The 23617-nt window shown below is 34.8% G+C and overlaps 1 protein-coding gene and 1 long non-coding RNA gene across 2 annotated transcripts in view; one reads left to right on the top strand and one right to left on the bottom strand.

The window, feature by feature from the left end:
* The window catches only part of LOC135074614 (uncharacterized), a 224819-nt gene that overhangs the window by 71060 nt on the left and 130142 nt on the right, over window positions 1–23617 (bottom strand). The window lies entirely within an intron of this gene.
* Window positions 18914–23617, top strand: part of LOC135074612 (heme peroxidase 2) — a 72797-nt gene continuing 68093 nt past the window's right edge. The window contains exon 1 of the mRNA XM_063968969.1: window positions 18914–19096. Coding sequence (XP_063825039.1) covers window positions 19080–19096 — 17 coding nt within the window. The 5' untranslated portion in view covers window positions 18914–19079. The remainder of the gene's footprint in view (window positions 19097–23617) is intronic.

Raw genomic sequence — 23617 nt, 5'->3', positions numbered from 1 at the left:
TGGCCCAAACAACAGCGTCATGTGACCCGCGTCATATGACGGCCAGGGCAGCCTTGACATTTTGTGAGAGGACGCAACGGCCGCGGAGACGACTCCGTTGTACTGCGATAACAATAAATGCTGGAAAACCTTTGACATACAATGCAAAATTAAATAAAGTTGATCACTTGCAACTTGCAGTTTGTTAGGTCACAATTTAGCCCAAATGCCCTATGATAAGCAAATTGGAAAATCATAATTGTAATCTTTCAATCTTTTGCATCTCGAAAATATAAAATATGGGTGGTTTTGTGATCATAAGGAACGCAGGCAACCCCAATTGAATGAAAAGTTTTTCTTTCAGGGTTTCTTAAACGCTTAGGGGGCGTCCATAAATTACGTGAGACAATTTTGACTATTTTTTTTTCATCTTCTACACCATCGTGTAGGATATCGTTGGATGACTTGGGGGTTTCAAAGACTATTTTTCGATTTAGGGATCCGTTTGCAAAATATTAAAGTTTAAAGTGCCAATTTTTGTTCGAGCAGGGCGACCGGGGGGGACGCCAGCAGTCTAAAAACTAGACTGTTAACGACGGACAACTACGGAACCCTACACTGCGCGTGGCACGACACGCACTTGGCCAATTTTTTTACTTAAGATTTAAACCCAGTTTTCTGGCAAACTCTATTTCTCTATTTCTTGCGGAAAAAATTACGTGATATTTCCTGACACCCCCCCTCTCCCCCACGTGAGATTTAGTGAGGTTTTTGTTGACCCCCTCCTCCCCCTAAAAGTCTCACGTAATTTATGGACGCCCCCTTACGTAAAGGGAGACCCACAGCGAGTACCTATAAATGGATTCTTCTTATTGGAAGTAAGGTGAAGAAGAATATAGGAATCATTATTTAAGTATTTTTCAAACAATTGATGAATGAATGCATAAAATATCCATGATGCAACATTTGCACATTGTTGCAGAAGTTACCATAATATATATTTTGATCTACTTTAATAGCCCCATATAAAACACTCCTTGAATTCTTAGCCCTTTACCGGTTACATAATTAATTCAATAAGACGACTATCTGCATAATGTTCTAATTTTGTTAGTACCAAAGTACTAAGTTACTTCAACCGCATACTAAGTAAGATTGTGTCTCAACCTAGTAATGGCTGCTTGGCTTTAGCACGTGACATGAAAGGACGACGGCAAATCCGTATAATAAAGCGACTAAAGATGTTTATTTAATAATAATCTGGTATGTAAATTATGGGTAAGTACCCACTGATGGGTATCGACACAATTTCAAACGTATTTCGGATAAAATAGCTGACAGTACCTACTGTTCAAGATACCTGTAACTTTTATTTTTAGATTTCAATTGATATTTTGGTTAAAATTCAAACATGCGAAAGTCAACGAAACTAGACATGCTTGCGAGTTGACCAATTTTTGGAACTTTTAAAGCTTTAAAGAAACATAAGTATGCGTGCCATAATTAGCAATCCACATAATTTTATTTTTAATAATATATTAATATAATTAGATAAGAGACTATTAACCCGTTACCCCTGTACTATGCAGGGTGTTAGGTAAATGGGTATATGAGCCGACACTAGCCCATGTTAACATAGGCATATAAATGGTATGGTGAAGTCATAAAATTGATATCTTCATTTTAGGTATTTTAATTTTCATGCAAATCGGATTTTATAAAATTTATTTTGTATGAAAATTAAAAAAAATAAAATGATGATATTAAATTTCTGACTTCACCATACCATTTATATGCCCATGTTAACATGGGCTAGTGTCGGCTCATATACCCATTTACCTAACACCCTGTAGAGGAAAGAAATACATCACTGTACTAAAGGCACAGATTTTGCAATGCATGCTAATGGAACTACCAATAAATGCAAACGCAACAGTGCTACCACTCGTAATATTTTATGCCCCATCGAAATGTATCATTTGAGAGAGATATGCGTGTTTTTGCAATCCCTTGCGTTGCTTTATCATTACTGGTACTAAAGCATTATTTTTTACGACTTCTCCGACTCAGTTCTTATCATCTATGTGAAATATGATTTAATTGATAATAAAATTCTTATTCAATACTAGTGGTATCAATTGTAATTTCCGCTATTTCTGTAAGTTTTTAGAATATCAGTCACTAACTGCTGAGATATACCATAGAGTCGTCGAAGATTGTAATTTTAAGCCATGTCCAAATTTTGCAAAATAATCAAGATACAAGATAATAAAGCTGTTATACACAGGAGTTGCAGCGGTTTGAACGAGAGGTGGGAATAGTCCCGTATACAAGATAAGCAGAAGAAAAAATTATACATTTGAAAAATTCATATTTTTTTTTATCTATCGAGGTGTTACACGCTCGTGCATCGTGACCACCACATCCTCAGGGTTCCGGCTCCAAATGTTCACAAATTGCCCACGAGCGGACGCCTCGTAATCGTCGTGCCTCATCATCGTACATCCTCCTCACAACAATCGTGTACTGGCAGCAAACAATGCAACGAATTTTATTTAAAGGTCTATTACAATGCTCTAATAGAGTAAAGTCTCCTTGTGAATACGAGTACTTACTTACATACGATTGAAAAAATACGATGAAATAATAAGCTTAATACATAACACGTGATAGATAATTTTTCAAGATTGCTAATTTCTAAGAACTATAAAATACTCTACCAGTATGACCATTTATCATTAAAAAAATAAAAATATTTTGTACATCTAAAAAAATTACAAATCTTATTAACAAAGATCTTATACCACTCATTTATTTTTCGACTTTGATCTAATAAGTGAGTATTACCACAGATAATTATAATATGTATTACAAATATATTTTTTCTAGGCATAAGGTCACAGGAGCTACATCCGTTTAGTGTAATCCACAGGTGTGCATTGAAAAAACAGATAAATGCAACTTATTTTTTGTGATAACAGGTTTTATTTTTATTAGTAGAAGCTCAGATTACATAAGTTATGGTAGAAGTTTGTACATGGATATAAAATTATAAAGAAATTTTGCAGTCAACGGTACCGCATTCGTTGGTTTTTATACATTTTAATGTGCGATTTGAGAATGTAATTGGTTCCAAATAACTTTACATCTTTTTTATGCATCACGTGATTTTCCTCATGACACGTCATCCATTGATGACTCAAGCGCATAGAGATCAAATTTCATAATTAGTTGTAAGCTTACGGTTTGCTGTGTGACAAACACCAATAATCCTAAGGTGAGGGTCAAAGCTCAAAAAACACTTCAATGTTACCAAACACTAAAAATGTTTGTGGCCCACTTTTAAAGTTTACAAGACCATCTCTACTAGCGTGCAAAAAAATCTATTTCATGGGGAGAAAAACGTATTAAGAAGCACGCGAATTTAACGTCCACTGCTGGACAAAGGCCTCCCCCAAAGATTTCCACAAAGACCGATCCTGCGCCGGCCTCATCCAGCAGTGGACGTCATTCGACTGAAACGATCGAACCCTTAACACACAGCTCTCCTCTTTTTGAATTCCTCAACACAGCTTTAACAATACCTACCATTTGTTAGTGCACCTGTCACTCGTGTTAACGACTGAAGCTAAACAACGTCTTCCGTAATTGCAATAGGTGCTATTTTGCAAATAATATAGCTTAGTATGCTGTCGACTGTACCTCTAAATGTCTAGTAGGCATAAAGTATTCTGTGGTAACATCTTCGCTGTGATTTACCACCATTTACCCAGCCAACAATAAGGCGGTCAAGTTTGCATCTGTCACGCTCACGCATCCAATTAATGTGTCGATATATTGGAGAACTACAATAATAGGCACTGAACGATGTGGGAAAACCATTATGTAATACCAAAGCTTTTAAATAAGAAGTTAATTTAATTAGTTGATGATCGTGAGAAATTACCATTGACCTAATTTTGAGATGCACAATTAAGGCTTGGAATTAATATAATAAATGTTTTACCCACGACTCAAAACGTACCGTTTGTTGTCATGTAAACTCAGCACATCCCTAGTGAGCAAGGCTTGCTGTGCATATAGGCATTTAGGAAGTGCCTTCCAGAGAAACGATATTTCATGAATGAAAACAAATTGTTTAAACAATTGGAACGACAGCTCATCAAGCTTCTTCTTCTTATCGTGTCAACAACAAACCTACACAGCTGCACAGCCCAAAACTCCGCTAACAAGAGTGGCATGTAATCTGTATGTCGTTATAGAGGGTGGTATTTTGCAACAAAAATAATAAGTCTAATTTGCTATCGACTGCATCGAAACAAAACTAATGCTCAGTGCTCACCTTACAAAGTAACACACCATTCAGGCGATAACCACGAACTAACTATCAATGAACACAATCAAATTACCTAATATCTTCAGATTAATAATACAAACTAATCTTTTGTTTTGCAAGTCCAAAACTGCCAGTATCACGTGAATTTAATTGAAGTTACGCAGACGAAACTGATGCTCTATGTCAATAAGAACACATGTTATTACGAAACTCTACGTAACGACTCTACCGTAGCCCAGTTTACGTGATTTTCGCAACGCATTGTGAATTCCGCTGAGGAATGTTGGACTACTAGCTCGGTATATTAATAAGGCTTAGATTTAGTTGTGTTAGTATAAACAACACTAGTCTAGCTATATTTAATTAGCAATATCCCCCTTTTCTAGCCAGAGAGTGATAGCATATCATTGGAAGAGCTTAATTAATAGTAAGTATGATGAGCCTCATTTCAAGGGTTAGTTTTTTTTGTCGCTCATAACACTACATAATCTTGAACTACCCTTTATATAAAAAAAATGATCTTATGTGGATAACAATTGGGATAGGTATTTTATTTTGGTAAGAAATCAAGTGACCCCAAATTTTGCAAAGGCAAAGCTGCTACTGTAGGTACCTATACAATTTTAGATTTTAATTTCTTTTTATATGTAGGTACTACCGATATATGCGATACTTATAATAAATTAATGTTGATAAATTCCTTTGTTGAATATGATATTACATAATAATCAAAATTGTATGCAAATTCATTCTTTACGTTGGTAAATAATTTATCAAGTTTTTAAGGAAGCTAAATCTTGATTTTTGTGTGATATATTAGCATGAAATTATAGATGAGACTTTAATTGTGTCGTTTAAGTTTTATCAATCCTATTTATTTTTGAACATAAAAATGTTAATTTAAAACGCATACTTATTTTGTCAAAGTATTGAAATATCTCAAATACCAGCTTGCCACGCCTATATTTTAATACTTAATCATAGTGTAATTTTAATAATTTTCTTCTTACTTTTCTCATGACCAAAAACTTAATCTAAAAATAAGTTTTTGTAGAAATATTCGTATGAAGCTTTCGAGTTCTCTGTCAATTCGTAAAGTATTTAATTAAAATTTAAATAAAGTTGAGCGTATTTTTTTTTGTAATCCGAAATTACTATAACTTATTGTAACTTTCAGAATAGATTTGATATAATATCAATTAGCATACAAAGGACCACCGTTTATCTGTCCACCTACACCTACACAACATCCTTGCAGCTTACGCAATGATACTAAACTGAGTATAAAGGATACAATCCTTAACGATTATATATATTATATTTATTTATACTCGTACAAATTACAATAATTGAGATGACATAAGGCCAAAGGTATCTAACTGCCAGGATTGCTCCTTTGTTCCCTGAGTCATCATCATCATCATTTCAGCCTCGGGACGTCCACTGCTGAACATAGGCCTCCCCCAATGACTTCCACATCGCACGGTTGGTAGCGGCCTGCATCAAGCGCCTTCCTGCTACCTTTACCTTACCGACGACCTGCGTCGGTCCACCTTGTGGGTGGACGTCCCACGCTGCGTTTTCCGATACATGGCCTCCATTCCAGAACCTTGCTGCCCCATCGGCCGTCAGTTCTGCGTACTATGTGCCCTGCCTGCCCACTGCCACTTCAGCTTGCTGATCCGTCGGGCTATGTCAGCGACTTTAGTTCGTTTACGGATCTCCTCATATGTTCCCTGAGTGATGTGGTGAAAATATTTGAAGAAAAATCAGGCATAATTTGGTTTGATACTGAAATAAAGGAGAATGAGACAAAGAAACAACTTAAGAGCCATTTCACAAAAATATTCCGCGCGAATTTAGGTAAAAGCTGTCAACGCAACGTCAAAAGAGTAAAAAGAACGCTGAAATGGACAAAAAAATCTTGAGCCGTGACCGTATTAAGATTTGATTTAAGTTATTAATTTTAAGGTAGAATGAGGTATTCAAACTTGATAAATTAATTTAACTTTTTAATAGAGTTTATTAAGTCTTTTATATTTCGATTCATAATGAAACACGAATAGGCACAAGCCCAAACTCCATAGGGTTCTATTGTTTTGTTACGGAGGTGGCCATTGCATCTCCTCCAGATCCATTATCAGATAGAGCTAAGAAATAAATAAATAAATATTATTATAAGTAAACAAATAACTAAAATAATTCATCTTACTATCTTACTTCTTACTAGTCTTACTAATATTATAAATACGAAAGTTTGTGTGGATGTCTGGATGTTTGTTACACTTTCACGCAAAAACTACTGAACAGATTTTGATGAAACTTTACAGTAAAGTACAGCAGTACTAGGCAGTCTGTGTTCAACTATCACTCGGGTCGGACGTTCCTATCGCAAGAACTTTGGTTCACTCAGTTCCGATACGACTCTAGTGCTGTGTGTGATTTTCGTGAATACAATGAGTTTATTAATTTCTACGAGTGGATTTCATTTTGCCTGAGACCTACGCCATGAACCCTAAACCAGAAGACCCTGTCGCCAACTACAGCGACGCTCATCCATCCCTGGCGTCGACCAGAATAACAATGATAGGCTATAATTTATGACGATCTGTGACAAACTAAATTTCAAGCGGGTGAAGCCGCGGGCAATACTACATATTTCATACTAGCTTTTTGCCCGCGACTTCTTCTGCGATGAAGTGGAAAATGGTTCTAATAGAATTAAAATATTCTAAGAAAATTAATTTTGTTAAATGATTATAATAATATTTTTTGATATAAAATCTACAAACTATTATGTTTAAATATTTGAATACTTACAAAATTATGAATCTTTCTAAAACAAAATTAAAACACTACACCTGCCGCAGATTTCTTTTTTGTTTTTCTTTCAGATGCTAAAATCACCAGGCTATTGTGTGCGCATACTTTGGAGTATTCCACATACAACTGGTCGTCGGAGAAGCATAGATTTCCATTAAGTCTACTCCCGCTACCTTATGGCACTCCGCTAAAACTCGTGAGGGCGCCAACACTTGCTTTTGTATCGAAAATTAGTATGAGCAGCTGTGCACGCGGTTGCCCGTTGCAGGCTCTATGCAACCACACTATTTTAAACCGTGGTCCCTAAGCATGAGATGTGAAACTGCACTCTCTTGAATTCTCTTGAATTTGATGGTGTTAGGGGAATCCTAGGAATGAATACATACTTTCCAATGGAATCTCCTCATCAATATTGCGAAATTGCGAGTTGCAATGCAATGTTACGTTTTCACTTGTTATTTTATTGTAATCTGACCTTGATTTTTCAAACACGTGTCAAAATAAAAAAAAAATTTAAATCAAAAGTACTAAGGAATATTTCATTGATATCAACTTAGAAACAAGCACAGATCACAGAAACTAAAGGGAAATGTGACAAGGGACAAATTGGAACATATTGCTTGTGAAAGCAATGATGACAGTAGCGACGTCATTATGTAAACAGTTTATATTGCTTGAATAGTACTAAAGATTATTCGGACGTTGAATACTGATACTGCAGTGGATAATGAGCACATAATTTGATTTCTTTGTGTGTGTGAATTTCTAATACGACACTGAGTTTCGAACTCAGCGCATTCTTAGCATCTCTCTATATTTCTATGGAACCAAGTTATCTCCCAAATAACATTCCACACCTTTTTAACCTAGTCAGGTAATAATAATTTTAATAAAATACGAAGCACGTCATCTGTCAATAGGATATTATGTATATTTTAGAAGTTAATAAATTATGCATAAAATATAAACACTTTAGAAGTTTAGTTAAATCGTAGAATTTCTGAAAAACAAGTACTAAAACCGTACTGAAAAAAAAAAGTATTAATAATATGTTATCTAATTTATTTATTAAACGTCGAATTTTATCAAAGATTTTGGACTAAAGTTTTTGAAAATATTTTATAGCCTACATAGAAAAAAATTAGGATTCTAAATCGTGAAAGAATTTTTTTTCGGAGCCTATTGCCTCCAAACAAACAATTAAATCTTTCCTCTTTTATTAGTATAGATTTAACAACAAAGCTTCCCTCTCGAAACAAAACGCTTCTTTTTCTTCTTCACGAAACAAAACTCAAAGCGGATAAATAAATAAACAAATCTTTGGACAATTTCACAGCGCCATCTAGTCCAAAAGTAGGCAACCAATAATATGCTTGTGTTAAGGGTGCTAGCATAATGGATATACTTTTTTATAATTTATTTATTAAATTAAATACATGGTACCTACATATTATACATAGTTACACCCAGATCCGTCAAAGAAATTAAAATTCATCATTTCAATTTCTGCTCGACCGGCCGACTCGAAACAGCCTCTCGGCATAGTATCAAATGTATTTGGTCGCCGTACAAATCACCGCTTCACGACACGAACGCACGTAAACGTCACGGCGGGAAAAATGACACAGGTCCTGCCTTGACGGGCGCTCGCGCCATACTAATCGATGTCGGCTTGCGCATTGTAATTTATACTGATATTCACATCAATATTTTGACAAAGTGGTTACTAATATTTAAACAATAACTGTAGAAATCAATTCTACAATGAATATTCTTTATTTTGGGATACTTTTATTGCAGTTATTGCTGTGTTTTTAAACCAAAAACCACGATCAAAATGTGACGTTAATCTTCAAATTTGCCAAATTATTTTTAGATTTTACTCAATAATGGTAATGAAATTCAAGAATCTATTTCATTAATGGACTACAAGAATATATGTCCGATGATTACTATATATTTTTAAGCTTATTATACGAGCATAAATAATAGATACAGGACTTTGAAAATGAGTCTGCGGCAATTTTTCCGTAAAATGGTTGTGGGAGATGGGGCACTGTGAATTAAGCAAAAGAGTTTTAGTAAATCCGTTTCATTAATGGTCAACGCCAAGGATTGACCTATCTTTCGCAGTTATTAAATAATCTCTGGGTGTTGCTTAAGATAGTAATTCATGCTTCCAAAATCTTATAAATTCGCACGAAAATGTAAAATGGCTCTTAAAAGTTGGATGGTTGCAAAAATATCTTGCGGGGAATCCCTGCTATCTTATTCTGAACTATAAACGGCAACTATTTATGGAATGCTAAAGAAAATAAAGCTCCCACCGGTTTTTCATAACATATTCATAAGATGTATAAGTGAATATAGGTCAATAACCTAGTTCAGGCACAGAGCTAAATAATAATAATAATTTAATTTACTTCTTTATGTTTAATGTAAACTCCTAAACTAATTTAATAATAGAGATCTCTGACAGATATAGTCACAGATAACCTAAAGAAAAATCTGAAAAAATCGCAACTGACGTTTTTGCTTTTCTTTGACGCGTTTATCACGAGTTCTCTGTATTTGCCAACCTATTTTTCACACCCTGTATACTCCTTTTACTATTTTACAGCCGTAGCCAATGGAGTACCGCACTATATCACCCACACACCGTGTTTACGTGACCGCACGTGTGTGCGCAGTCATATGACTCGAGTCGCACGGCGGTTGCAGTGCGGAAGAATGCGGACTTTCTCCAACTTTAGCGGCGTTGCAACAGGGATGCTTAGGGCTCGATCCATTCACTTAGGTTTGAACGGCTTTTAACGATATCGATGAGTGAGAAGTGAGTATAAGACTGCAGAAGTGAAGTTTGCAGGTTAGCAACTCGTTTTAAATAATATTAGCATTGCAATATCCACATCCTTTTTAATTCATAAAATGACTGCAAAAACGGCTAACAATATTTTTTGTTAATAATATTTTACCATTTAAAATAGGTATTACTCAACTTTGGCCTTCAGCTATAACCAAAGAATGAACTAGACTGCTGCAAAATATAGAAAAAAAATACATTAATGAAACTTTCAGGAAAATGACCTACTTAGGAAAAAAGGTCTCTAGAGTCAAACATAGTTACCCCTCAATCTATCGCGGTTGTTTACAAAATAGCAGGCTTATAAAGAGAAGCTTTATTTGTTTTTTTTTTTAATTTGTTCTTGCTGTTTAAACCTTTTCCTAAAACTATCACATCCATTAGGACAGTGTAGTTTACTGCCTCTTTCTGAAAGGTAAACAAGAAACCATTTTCAAAAATTTCTTATTTCTTCGTTGCTTAGAAACAAAATTTTAATTAACGTATGCAATGAAAAGAAAACATCTAGCAGACGCCAATCCAATGAATAATTCAGCGAATTTTATTGATCCCAGTTATTTGGCGAAACACTGCAGATTGGTCTAAAAGCAGTTGTTGGTCCATTACGTAAGGCAAAGACATTTTTATCGGTGTCGCAAACCGGTTGGCTCGCTTTACGTGTCATAATGCGAATCACATGACCCGCAGAAGCTGCCCAAGTCACAGCACAAATAGAAAAGCCAATCGAATCCACAACTCTACGAAGCTAAGACGAAATACAGAATTGACTCTTTAATTAAGCGTTAACAAATTTAGCTTTAAGCTTAAAGCTTTGTTCTTTAACATAATAATAAGATACACATGGATACATATGAATGACCCCAATATTTAATCTAAGCGGCCGGCGTAAAATCCATTCTTAGTGAGCACCTACGTTCTAAAAGGAACCCCTTCTGAGATTTCGTTATGCACTCATAACGAAATCAGTGAGTCAGTCAGTCAGTCAATCAGTGACCTTTTATAGATATAGATGGAGACAAATAAACAATTTTCAAGTGTCATTTTATCAGTTTTTCCCGTCACATAAGAGGCTGCTCCCTCTTATTTCAATCAGTCTAACTCCCTTTATGCTCTCCCAAAGTCAAGTTAACTTAAACACATTTTATGACACAGTCCAACCTAAGTGCAGGCTACACGGTAATTACTTTTAGACAATTATTTTGAGCTATGTCAGCCCACAGAACCTTTGATTAAGAGGAGACTTTACAGATAATTACTAGACAATAGCCGTTGAAATTAACCAATTACTTAGGCTCCTATTGATTTGTCGAGGTAAAAAATATTTCCTAACGGCAAATCGTGGTGACAGACGCAGTACAGAAAAATACATAGGACTGTGTTTGCGTGTTATATCAGTATGACAGTATTTTTGCATGTCTTTATTCACATTTGCATCTGCCTACCTAAGCTTTTAATTAATAAAAAGTTATTATGTATATTGATTAATTAAAGTCATTTATTATACTATATGGGGTGCAACAAGTCCTAAGGTTTGCACTTTACTGCCTTTACTGATAATCTTTGACGATATCTTGACTTTGATGTTTTATCTCCATTCGTTTTAAGAGTATTCGAACAAGAAATGCCTAGTTACCAACTAGTAACTTTTTGAGTCTTTCCGCCTAGAAAAACGTGCCAAAACCCTTCAGTGACCTTGAATGCAAACTTTTTGCAATCACGGGATCTTCAGTAATGTATTCTTATTTTTAATTAATTTTTAATAGCACTCGATCAGCCGACGTATAAACTTTGTTTTTTACTCCACTAGACTTGAGATGGTCTTGTGATGTGAGGGTCAAAACACTTTAGAATCCGGTTTAATGAACCCGGACGGCGAAAAAAAATATAACTTTATTAATCTCGCTCATCTCCAGATTCTCTTGAAAAGTATGACAAATATGAAAATTCCGCGCATCCTCATGGATTTTTAACGAGTCACATGCTTTTGCAAAAGCCATGAGGATATTACTACTAATAACAATATTCTGAGAGAATTGATTAAGGTATTTTAAGAATTAATTGAATAGGTAAGTTTATCGGGTGTTGTGATTATAATACCTAAAACCCAATTCACCGAAATAATAATTGATATTGGATCATTCGTCGATTTCGAATCTCATATGAGCACAAATCTGGCGAACTGGATATTTTTTTATATTCGTTAAAGTTTTATGAATAAGCTTTAATCAAGACAAAAATAAAATCGGGTAATTAATCGAATGCACAAAGAAGTCTTGCACAGAAGCTTTTACCATACAAATAGCTCCTTTTCACGTCTAATAAATTAATAGTCAAAATTAGATTCAAGTCGGAGGAATTCAGTAATTTAACTAATTTATGTAAATAGATTTAAGAGTTTCAAAATACAGCGAGCCTTAAGTGTTGAAGATGGCCTTAGGCCATAAGGCCCTTAAGAAAATCTTCGAAAAACATTTTCATACATTAATCCCATTCTATTTCAGATTTGTAATTTAAAAAAAAATTGTTTAATTTAATTGCGTTACAGCGGTGAAGTACTTAACTTTAACGTAAACTCGGTGGTTACTCCACTAGTGTTGTACTTGTGCTAGTATTGGAAATAAATGACTCCCAACGCGATAAGTTGCATTACCGCAGCGGAGCGATTTACTTAGATTACCCAACGGTTAGCTACCACAACTATCCACGTATTGAATACTAGTATTTTCAAGTGGCTTTACTTGTAGAGACACTGTGATCTACATCGACATTGTATGTATATGTGGTGGTGTTGTTTTTCTAACGAAGGCTCTAAGATAAAAAACCCTATTTTCAGACTTCATCAGTGAAATAAAATTCATATTCATCTTTTGCCCTGAAAAGGACCTACAAATACAGTGGGCCCTTTCAGGGCACTTATACAAGTCCCAGACTGTAAGAGATATGTAGATAGATTGCGGGAGATCCTACGGAGTGTTGTATGCACTTCTTCGTGCACACCTCAAAATAACTACAACCGCTCTGCCAAGATCGAAACGGCGGAGAGGGATAAGATAATTAGATTGTTTTTTTTTTCAAGCAACAGGCTGATAAAAGTGACTAATGCCCGTACCATCAATCCCTAATTTTTAAGTGACCCCTGTGGTAACAAATAACAAGAATTTTGTTGTCATAGGGGTCACTTAAAAATTAGGGATTGATGTTGAAAACGGGCATAAGTTTCTTCCGCCACTTCTCAGCACCACCTGATAAGTTTTCCCGAAGTGGTAGTAGGGCAAGCCATTGGGACGTTTAATCTAATAAAGAATTGGAATTTGAACAGACACAACCCCCAACTCGTCATATATCGGCGAGCCTCTAACAATACCCGCGCGAGTCACGAGCGCCGCGCACGCGCATCCTTGGCGATGTCCCTTCTCCGCGGGTCACCGACCCTGACTACAATCAGATGGATCCTAAACAAATCTTGTTTAATTTAATAATATTCGCAATTGTTTCCGCATTGGCCAAATTATTTTGATGCACGATTTTGTTAAAGCGATTACCTGGAATCGATGTTGATAGACCTTCAGCAGAAAATTACGTCTGTTGGAAAACAACACAAATTCACAAAATATTGAAATTTTAATTAAAAGTTCATATTTACACAATGTAACATTACGAGACTTACAATTATTTTAAAATACTTATTAGTAAGTAGGTGGTCGTAAAATAATCACAGCATATCACACTAAATTTTGCAGTTAAACTTTTAATTATGTTATAAAACATATTAATTAAGGATAGTTATGAACTTTGTGTACGTATCTATAATATTGTATTTAGGTCAGTGACGCTGACGGCTCTAAATGCACTAATATATGCTAAAAACTAGCCAAACTTGTAAACAAACATCATAAATGCAATACCTGTCACGTAAAAAATACAAAATAATGAAGGTTTATTTGGTTAACGTGATATTGTATTCATGATTACTTAATACGACTCATACCTACAGCAAAAGGAGCTTATGGAAATACTAGCGGCCGCCCGCGACTTCGTACGCGTGGATCCCGTTTTACCCCCTTAGGGGTGGAGTTTCATAAAATCCTTTCTTAGTGGATGCCTACGTCATAACATCTACCTGCATGCCAAATTTCAGCCCGATCCGTCCAGTGGTTTGGGCTGTGCGTTGAAAGATCACTATGTCAGTCAGTCAGTCAGTCACCTTTGAGTTATTTAAATTGGAATTTGTACACTACAAATTACTAATACTCATTAAAAAAGATCCAGAAACATACTCTTAGGCGACCCTTAAACCAACTTAAACTAATATGCAGCATTGAAATCACGTCTTTAAAAATAAACTAACGCTGGCTTTCCAATATGACTTTAATATTTAAAACACACGGATGCAAACCTCATCCTCAAACATGCCCACAAAGGCCGAAAGTGACCCTCTTTGTCCTGCGGAAAGCTTGACGAATGCGTACGCGCAGCTGTCACGTGGTCAAGTGAAAATCGACAATATTGCTTTAACATAACGAATGTTTTCGTAATTACATAATTAGGTACGTCATTATTTTTACGTATAAAGAAATACACAATTTATGTTAAACTCGAAATGGTAGTAAAATAATTATTTTTAAAAGGTACTCGTATGTAAAATGCATGGCCCTTGTACACAAAATAACTTTGCATATTGAAGTTGGTTTGATATTTTATATTGTAATATTTATTAGTCTGTAACTAGCTAGCAGTTAAGACCAAATGATGAAAATGGATAGCAATGCAAATCTTTAAGTCAGTACTTGATACTTGTGTATTTTTGAGTTAATGTTTTTGGTTAATTTGAAAAACGGATGTAACAAGTAAACAGTGTGAATATACATAAATCTGTTTAACCTTTCCAATGTCAAAACTTAACTACATGACGACACAAATAGGTAAATTTCAGGTACAAAAAGCGTATTATTTTGAGAAAAAAATGACCAGATGTCCTGTGCATCAGTATTTAGTATCAAGTCACGTAATTTGAGTTAAATTGATTTTTAATTCGACTTCAAAATGCACCTACTTCCAATATTTTTGTTTTAGCCTGTTGTAAGGATTCTGTAGGTATACACACACAGTACACACCCACTTGTGAGATGATGTCATAGTAAGATCAACTTCGGCTGCTCTTTAGCCGCTTTCTCTTAATAATGTCAGATTGACACTATAGTTACGGTGTGTTAACATTGGTCATGTTTGTGAAGCGAAATCGAGTGCATTGTTTGTAAACAACTGACTAATGTGCCATCATGTCAGTCTAAAATAGAATCACGTTTTTTATTTCATAACAGATCATAACCCCATAATTCATAAGGGTTAATGAGGGGATAGGTAATGATATCGCTCGTTCGTTCGTTCCAGCCAAATGACGTCCAGTGCTGGACAAGCGCCTCCCCCAAAGTATGATAGAAATTATGTAATTAATTAAAGAGCATTGAGCTTTGGTTTTTGACATTCTATGAAGTCTTTTTGTCGTTGCTCATTATTATTAGTAGTAGTAAAACTTTACCTACGTAAATTATTATTAAAGCCAACTATCATACTTCTACATTATTTAAGAGCACTTCAAGCTGCTTTGAATAAAAGCTGCATACTTTAAAAATTAGGTCACTTCACATGTCTTATCTTATCTCAAGTAACGCTACAATTCTTGCAACTTTGCATTCGGCCAATTAGACCTGCCTCGACGAATTTAAAATAAAATAATTGATCTTAAACAAAACAGTCAAAGAATTAATCTCCTTGACCTTCTGCGTTTAAAACAATCGGCAATTTTGAACAATCTCAGTTATAATCTAGCTCTTGTTCTTTAGCAATCGGCCCAAATAGACGGAAAATTCACACAGCCCCTCTATCGCATCACATGACTTTTCTTACGGCCGCAAAAGTGAAAGTATGGGCCGCACACAATCGAATAAATATTAAGCTGGGGTTATGCAATAACGATCTATAGGTTCTGAGGTCGCTCGATAATTTTCTTAAAGACGCTCGGGCATTTTTAATTATTATGTGTTAAGCGTTATGACCCTATATCGCTTGCAGCATGTTACTGGATACATTTAACTTTTGAATATGCATAGGGATATAAGTTTTGCTTTGAAACTTCATATTTTACTCTCAAAGCTTTATTTCTACATACAGCATATATTTTAACTTTTTTGCAAATTCATCATCGCTATTCACAATTTACTTTACACTACTGTCATTACTTAGTACTCTACTTAAATGGATATGGTAGAGCGATTTAGAGCATCTCAAAAGAAAGAAAACAAAGAGGTTGTGCATTACGTTGACGAGTGAGTAGGTATGTAAGCTTGAAATTAAATTCTTAAATTATATTGGCTAGCCACCACCAAACGTTATCCATCATATTTAGAAGTTTGTTGTGTCAAGGCACATAACAACAGGCGACGACATCATAAAGGTAGCAGGAAGGCGCTGGACGCAGGCCGCCACCAACCGGGTAGCTTGGAAAGCATTGGGGGAGGCCTATGTTCAGCAGTGGACGTCCTATGGCTGAGATAATGATGATGACATAACAACAGGGCCAAATGTATTGATTTCTTAAATGAATAAACCATTCTTAGTAAAAAATAAATAACTTATTTATAACTTACTAATAATGTGAACTAATACGATATTAGCAACAATCTAAGGTATTTTATTCCAGCTATAAAATGCTATTGCATGCAGCAACATTTTTTCTTTAAGCCCGTAATAACAATAAATCTTGCAATGTTTGTTATGATTATTGAGCATCGATTTGTGCTTGCGTGAAGCCGACCAAACAAAAGCCGTTCTAAACAATAATCGTTACAACAACCTCTACAATACAAGTTGCACGCAAAACGCACAGATCCGGCTGTCAAACCTAGTTTATAATTTATGTACAGTCATCGCAAAGATATTTTAGTAATCTAAGACTACCTACTTACTTAAACTATTTTAGTAAGTAAGTAGACAGGCAAATATAGCACTAAACTTAGGGAAAACAACAACATTTCGTTATAGTCTACTTCAATTAAAGTTATGCGTCAGAGGACAAAGGTTTAAAACTTGAATTACCTTGAATTACTCAGGGATGTCAACAGTATTTCACTTTGCAGTCGACGATAGGTTCGTTCACATGAAAATTGAAGTTATGTAACTAGTCAAAGGTCATCTTTTTAGACATATAGGACAACTGAATCGATTTAAACCATAATACCAAAATAACCTTTACCATAGAACTTTGGAACTGATGAGCTGTCAAGTCTAAAGTAAACTAGTGCCAATAGTTTCCAAGCAAAACCTCGGACAGACAGACAGACAGACATATCGAAACTATAAGGGTTCCTTGTCAGGACCTCGGAACCCTAAAAACTGCGTATTGAACTATACGCCGAAAAAAGATTTGTTCAAATCGGTTCATAATTGGCGGAGTTATCGCGTAACAAACATAGAAAAAAAAAAACATACGGGTCGAATTGAGAACCTCCTCCTTTTTTGAAGTCGGTTGAAAACATAAAGTAGGACGTCCTTAAGCAAAATAAAGCGACACTATTAACAAAATTATAGTCAGATCATATGAAAACTGATTGCTCTAAGGGGCTGACAAACTCTAGACAGCTGCTTCTTGCAAGATAGAGCTTATTATTAGCAAAATAATGGTTGCGGTCTTGTAAAAATACTTAGCTGGAAATTAGGTTAAAAGCGGTATGATGATGATGTGATGATAATATAAAAATGTTATTGATATTAATGTCAATCCTTATTTTTTTTGCAACATTGTCAGTCAACAGCATGCACCGTGAACACTAACGCGATATCTTATGAAAATCAAAAATAATAACTGTCGGCAAGAATAAAGAATAATTAGCAGCGTAATAACTAAGCAACGGTCATACATTCATCTTTTAATAATGGGTAGTTGATGTTATGAAGCGACTTACTCTTAACAATAGGTACTGGCAGCGGATATAACACAAAAATAGAATACTAATGCCCGTTTTTACCATCAATCCCTAATTTTTTAGTAACGCCTATGGTATTGGTAAGTAATACACATAACAGTACTTAAAAATGAGGGATTAATGGTGAAAGTGGGCATAAGTGCATTTATTCGGAATTCGGATCCTTATTCAATAAATTCATTCTTAGAACTAGAGTTCACAAATTAATAATGCATATAATCGTAATACATAAAAATATACGACGTAAGAAATGAAATAAACGGAACAAAATATATAGAGCACTCAATTTTGCTAAATTGAATGAAATATTCAATAAATTACAGGTTTTAATAAGTCTTGCATTACCTAGCAACAGTGTTAAATCAAGTGGGTTGTGAAAAACGTTTCATCGAATTCTAAATGTGTACTGTATCTTTATTTGAACCCTGAAAATAGTTTAACAATGGTATTTTGATATTTATACCGTGGTTTGACCTTTTTCAGGGTGCAGGAAACTTTCAGCTATATTCCCTTGCCCTTATCGATATTTAATGATTATAATGATGTCAACTTCTTAAAAAGATTATTGGTATAATATTTTAGTATTGTTAAAGTATAAAAAAATGTACCAAGAAAAATATATAGGACTTCTCAAACCACTCGCGACAATCTTAATAGCCGGTAAGAGTAATTAAAATACATTAGCATAATCCGGCGGACCTGAAACGCGTAATCGACACCAGATACAAAGCTATCCTCCGGCTAGTCAACAAAACAACTTTCGGTCTGAAAAGTAGGCCTGCGCAAACTGGCGACCGTGTCAGTAGCGCACAACCGACGAAAATTAAATTTTGTCATCGAATACGCAATACCGCGAGGAAGCGTCATCGCAGAACGTAACCGCGAGTTTGATAATCTGCAACTTTCTCTCTCGGCGGGAAGCCGCGGCGCGCGGCAGCCTCACTCAGACGCTTGAGATCACTCGCGGCGAACGGCGCGCGCGCAATTCGGCAACGCACCCGAACGCGTCCCGAAATCGGCCGATATACTAGTCGTGTTACGTTGTTTATGAAATAAATGTTATTCTAAGTGATTATCCTTGCCACATTGTGCCATCATGGGAACCTTTGGAATGTGAGTTTGTGTTTTTTAATTAACTGTAAGATCTGAATTTCTCACAGCTATAGCCACTTAAAAAGTTTTTGTGCTGAAGTTAAGTTTAAGTAGACTTTTTTCTGGATACTGGCCATTGAAAATGTTATTGTGCTCTTTAAGTAAACTATTAAAGGTTCTAAACTTTGTCCTCGTGTCAGTACAGTGTTAAATTCCTCTCGTCTACCAAATGTAGGACAATGCCAGCCGAGGTTGCAAGTTCAGCCAAGACTTGCAGCCTCCGCCTGCACATGCCTAATGAAATCACACGGGCCAAGTTTTAACAAGTACCGAGTAGGTACTCGTGTGTAGTTGTGTAAGAGAACGTAACTATTTTACATTTTCACTTAAGTTACACACATTACATACCTCGTGAATATTTAGAAACTCCTCAATTGGTAAATGGAAGGAATGGAATGGCTTTACAAGAAATTATCTTAACATTTATTAAACAATCTGAAGTAAGTGCATTTTTTTCCAAAAAAAACAATGGCAATTCCATCTCTCCCAGCTTTTATTATGTTAGTGCGGTACAAATTAATCGCTTATGCATATAAATAAAATTAAATCATTGTGGAATCATATTACACTTTTGAATTAATCCAAACGATGTTGTATCAACAAGCTCTAAACTTTAAACTATCGCTTAAATTAAAAGGCCATAGTGTCAAAAGGTTACATAAGATAAGAAACCACGCTTGCCTTTCCTAAAACATCTTCAACATCGCACAATCATTAGCATAATATTGTAGAGTCAGTCGTATGAAGTGATTTTTCTATACTTGTTTTTTATTTTTGACTTAATAATATTCCTTTTACCAATGCTTATTTTATTACCGTTTTTATAACATAGAGATCAGATCATCATCAACACTAAGGCAAGGTTGTACCATCTTACTTAAACTTTAAAAAATGTCAAAAATCTGTCAAATTCCATAGAAAAACGCCTGTCATCGTTATAGTCACGGTCAAAGTTAGGTGGCGCAACCCAGCCTAAGTTTTACAAACTTACAAGCTCCTAGCCTAGCCTAGGTGGTTCGTGCACCGGAACCAAACGTCAAAAGATAGTGGGTTCGCATCCCAAAGGGAGCAAACCTAGTGTGATAGATAAGCATGAACATATCCAAAGTCATGGTCCACTGTATTATACATAATTTATCTATTTATATCCGTTATCTAGTAGCTATTTTAAGCTCTACTTAGGTGGAGACTCGCCTAACCTTTCTGGGATTGTCTTTATTTATTTATTTAAATGTCAGCACCGTGTAGTAATAATACTAAGAATGTTACGTGAACAACTTTGTTGCTTATTTTAATTATACATTTCATGTCAAATTTCAATGCCACCAATCTCTACATACCAACTGTGTAACAGGTTTATTCTGAAACCTACTTCAAGTAATGCAGCATTTATGTTATTAATATCTCTCCAAAATGCTATTTTCTTATTATACTAGTAGATATTTGCTTTTTCAAATATGCTTTGTTTCATATAGGTATTTTTAATATATTGAAGATTTTCTAACCGACCCTTTATCTTTGCGGTCCAGTGTATTTTGGGACAGAAGGTTTCCTAGTAAAGAGTGTAGTTTTCTAATAATTACTACTTATTTGTGAAGAGAAAAAATTAACGATGCTACTACTTTAAGTTACCACTTAGCTCATTTTTAGAATGCTAATTATTATCATCCACTTATGAATGAATCGCATTCAGTCGTTTTGTATGGAATAATACATTCACATGACGGAAGTTCCCAGAGTTTACTGGAATAATAGCTTTGCTAGACTGTTATATCACAAGCTTTAATTTGAAAAGGATTTTACTAGAAGACTATTAAGAAACTAAGAAAACCATTAACATCAATTAAATTGATACAAAATGCACCATCTATATTTTATGTAATCTAATAGGTTTACAATTTCAAAGATTCGATTAATAGTAATTTTATCTTATTTTGCAATGATATAAGAGGTTGGGGATAACTCTGATACCAAGAGTACAAATAAAATAAAGAATTGTTAAAGGATAACCACAACACTCATTAAAATACTCTCATTTATGTTATCTTTTTAAACATGATCACTATAAAACAAATAAACACTCGGTTATTACCAAAATAGGGGGTTTACCTTGCTCGAAATGATTAGGTAAAATATGTTTAGTGTTTCACATCGTTGTTCTCTCGATCCATTAAAGTACTAGGTATAGTTCTTGCATAGGGTTTCTGATTTCTCGACCTATTTTTTTTCTCGAGTTTCGAGAATTCTCGAGGCCAAAGTCTCGAGTTTTCTCGGGTCTCGAGTCTTTTAATGAAAACTGCTAAAATCGGTTGAAATTTTATAAAAACACAGGTTTTTTTAATCTCATATACCTACTTTTATGCACAACAATCAATATTATAATTTTGTACCACTTATTTTGGTAAGGAAATAAACAAAAATAAAATCTTTCATAATTAATTACTAATAATCATAACAAAAGTCATAAAGTCGCGTGTACTTTAAGGATAAATAACAATAAAAATCTGAAGCTGCAATTGAATCACTGGTTTTCTAAAGAACACAAGTCCAAATAGCAAAATTACGATAAATAGTTTTTTTATGAACAAAAAAAACTTTTTACAAATTTTTTAAATTTCTTACAGATAACGACTTGAATAAACTTTACGAGGAGGCACGAGTACCTAACCTAACGTCTGTTAGGTAAGGTAACTGTCTAGTTAACACATTTTTCAGTCTTTAAATCAGTCAGATTAAACATACATAATAAATATAGCATACTCGTTGGTGAACATTATTACTTAGTTTCGATTGAGATCATTATTTGCAAATCAAATCAGTTAAAAAAAGAAAGACTAGGCCAGTCTAAAAGCAATGTTGACCTATTAAATAATTAAAAACTTACTTTTGTCTAAAAAAATAGGCTTTCAAGAATATTAAAGCATCAAAATCGAAACTCGAGAATTCTCGAGCTCCGGTAATTTTTTTCTCGTTTCGAATGAAGCCAAATTTCTCGAGTTTTCTCGAGTTCGAGAAACCCTATTCTTGCAACTCACGAAGGCGAGTGAGCTTTACTTGTGTGTGTACGTGTACATGCACATAACGATAGTATAATGTGTATCAAAACTTTTGAAAATCGAACAGCAGCGAGCCATCACACATGTTCACACACACAAAGCTCACTCGCCTTTGTGAATGAGGGCTATCGTTTTAGCGCTCACCAGTTGGCGCCACTGTAGAGTAAGGTCCTGTCACTTGCTAGTAGCGAAGACAGTGGCGCCAACTGGTGAGCGCTAAAGTGGTAGGAGGACTATCGCATTTGCCCTCATCAAGATGGCGCCACTGTAGAGTAAGGTCCTGTCAATCGCCAGGGGTGCCAACTGTTAAGTATAAAAACGATAGCCCTCATTGCAACAACTAATACTTGTAGCCCTGTAATCTTCACTAATAAAAATGTTGGGTAATGCTATATTATCTATATTTTATGTTCAATTCAGTTTTGTCACACCCTATAACTAAGTTAGTGCTCATATTCTTATGAAACATTTTTCAGCAAACGTCAGGTCAAATTAAATTTCGTGACAATATGGCGACCGAGCTTTCTTTTTTTCACGGTCGTTATTTTAGTTGTTCGTTTGATTGCGGTCAAATATCTCTGTGTGCCGACTTATTAGCACTGCCAAGGCAATAGGTCGCGTTAAAAACTAGGCAAATATTAATAAAACTATATTTGTGTCAAGGTTGTGTCGTTTTTTTCACGTAATGGAGTTATTGTCTGAATTCATACTTAATAATCGTCTTCGTTTGTTTTTTTAATGAATTCTATAGTGAATTCGAATTGTTAATAACCTCAGCAAAGGTTACGGCCATAAAGTTTTAAGTGTTTTATGAAGGATTGAATTTGAATAATATTGACTCTTTGTTCAACAACAACAATCATACGATTATTTTTATGACAGTTTATGACATTCATTCTATCTATCTATATTTATTGCAATTATAAAGAAGTTTATTTAACAAACCAAAAAAACGAATATTCTTTAAGCTCTGTTGACAATAACAAGCACCCATTAAGTTAACAAGGATTTGATTCAAAGCTAGATTAAACAATCAATTTGCCAACTTAGAACAAAATACTTCATTTAGAACATGTCATTCAAATGTGCTCATCTGTCTCTACATTTAGAAAATTAGCATAAAAAAGCACTTGTTTATTAGCAATGTACGATCAGATACATACAAGTACGAGTAATGTCATCACATACGGATAGCATCTTGCCTACATGCATTTGAATAATGGGTGCATTTTATTCATGCTAGATGCAGATAAAGGTAATTAAATGAAGAGATCTTCCTTATTGCAATCATTGATATAATTAACCGACTTTAAGGGTCTAATAACACAATAAATTACAGACTATTAGTTAATATATCGAGAAAGAAATTCTAATAAAAATAATTATGAAATGTTTACACAATTAATAAACAAATCAAAAAACAGAA

The sequence above is a fragment of the Ostrinia nubilalis genome, chromosome 9 (assembly GCF_963855985.1).
Source record: "Ostrinia nubilalis chromosome 9, ilOstNubi1.1, whole genome shotgun sequence".
NCBI classification, from domain to species: domain Eukaryota; kingdom Metazoa; phylum Arthropoda; class Insecta; order Lepidoptera; family Crambidae; genus Ostrinia; species Ostrinia nubilalis.
This window is presented reverse-complemented; position numbering and strand designations above follow the sequence as displayed.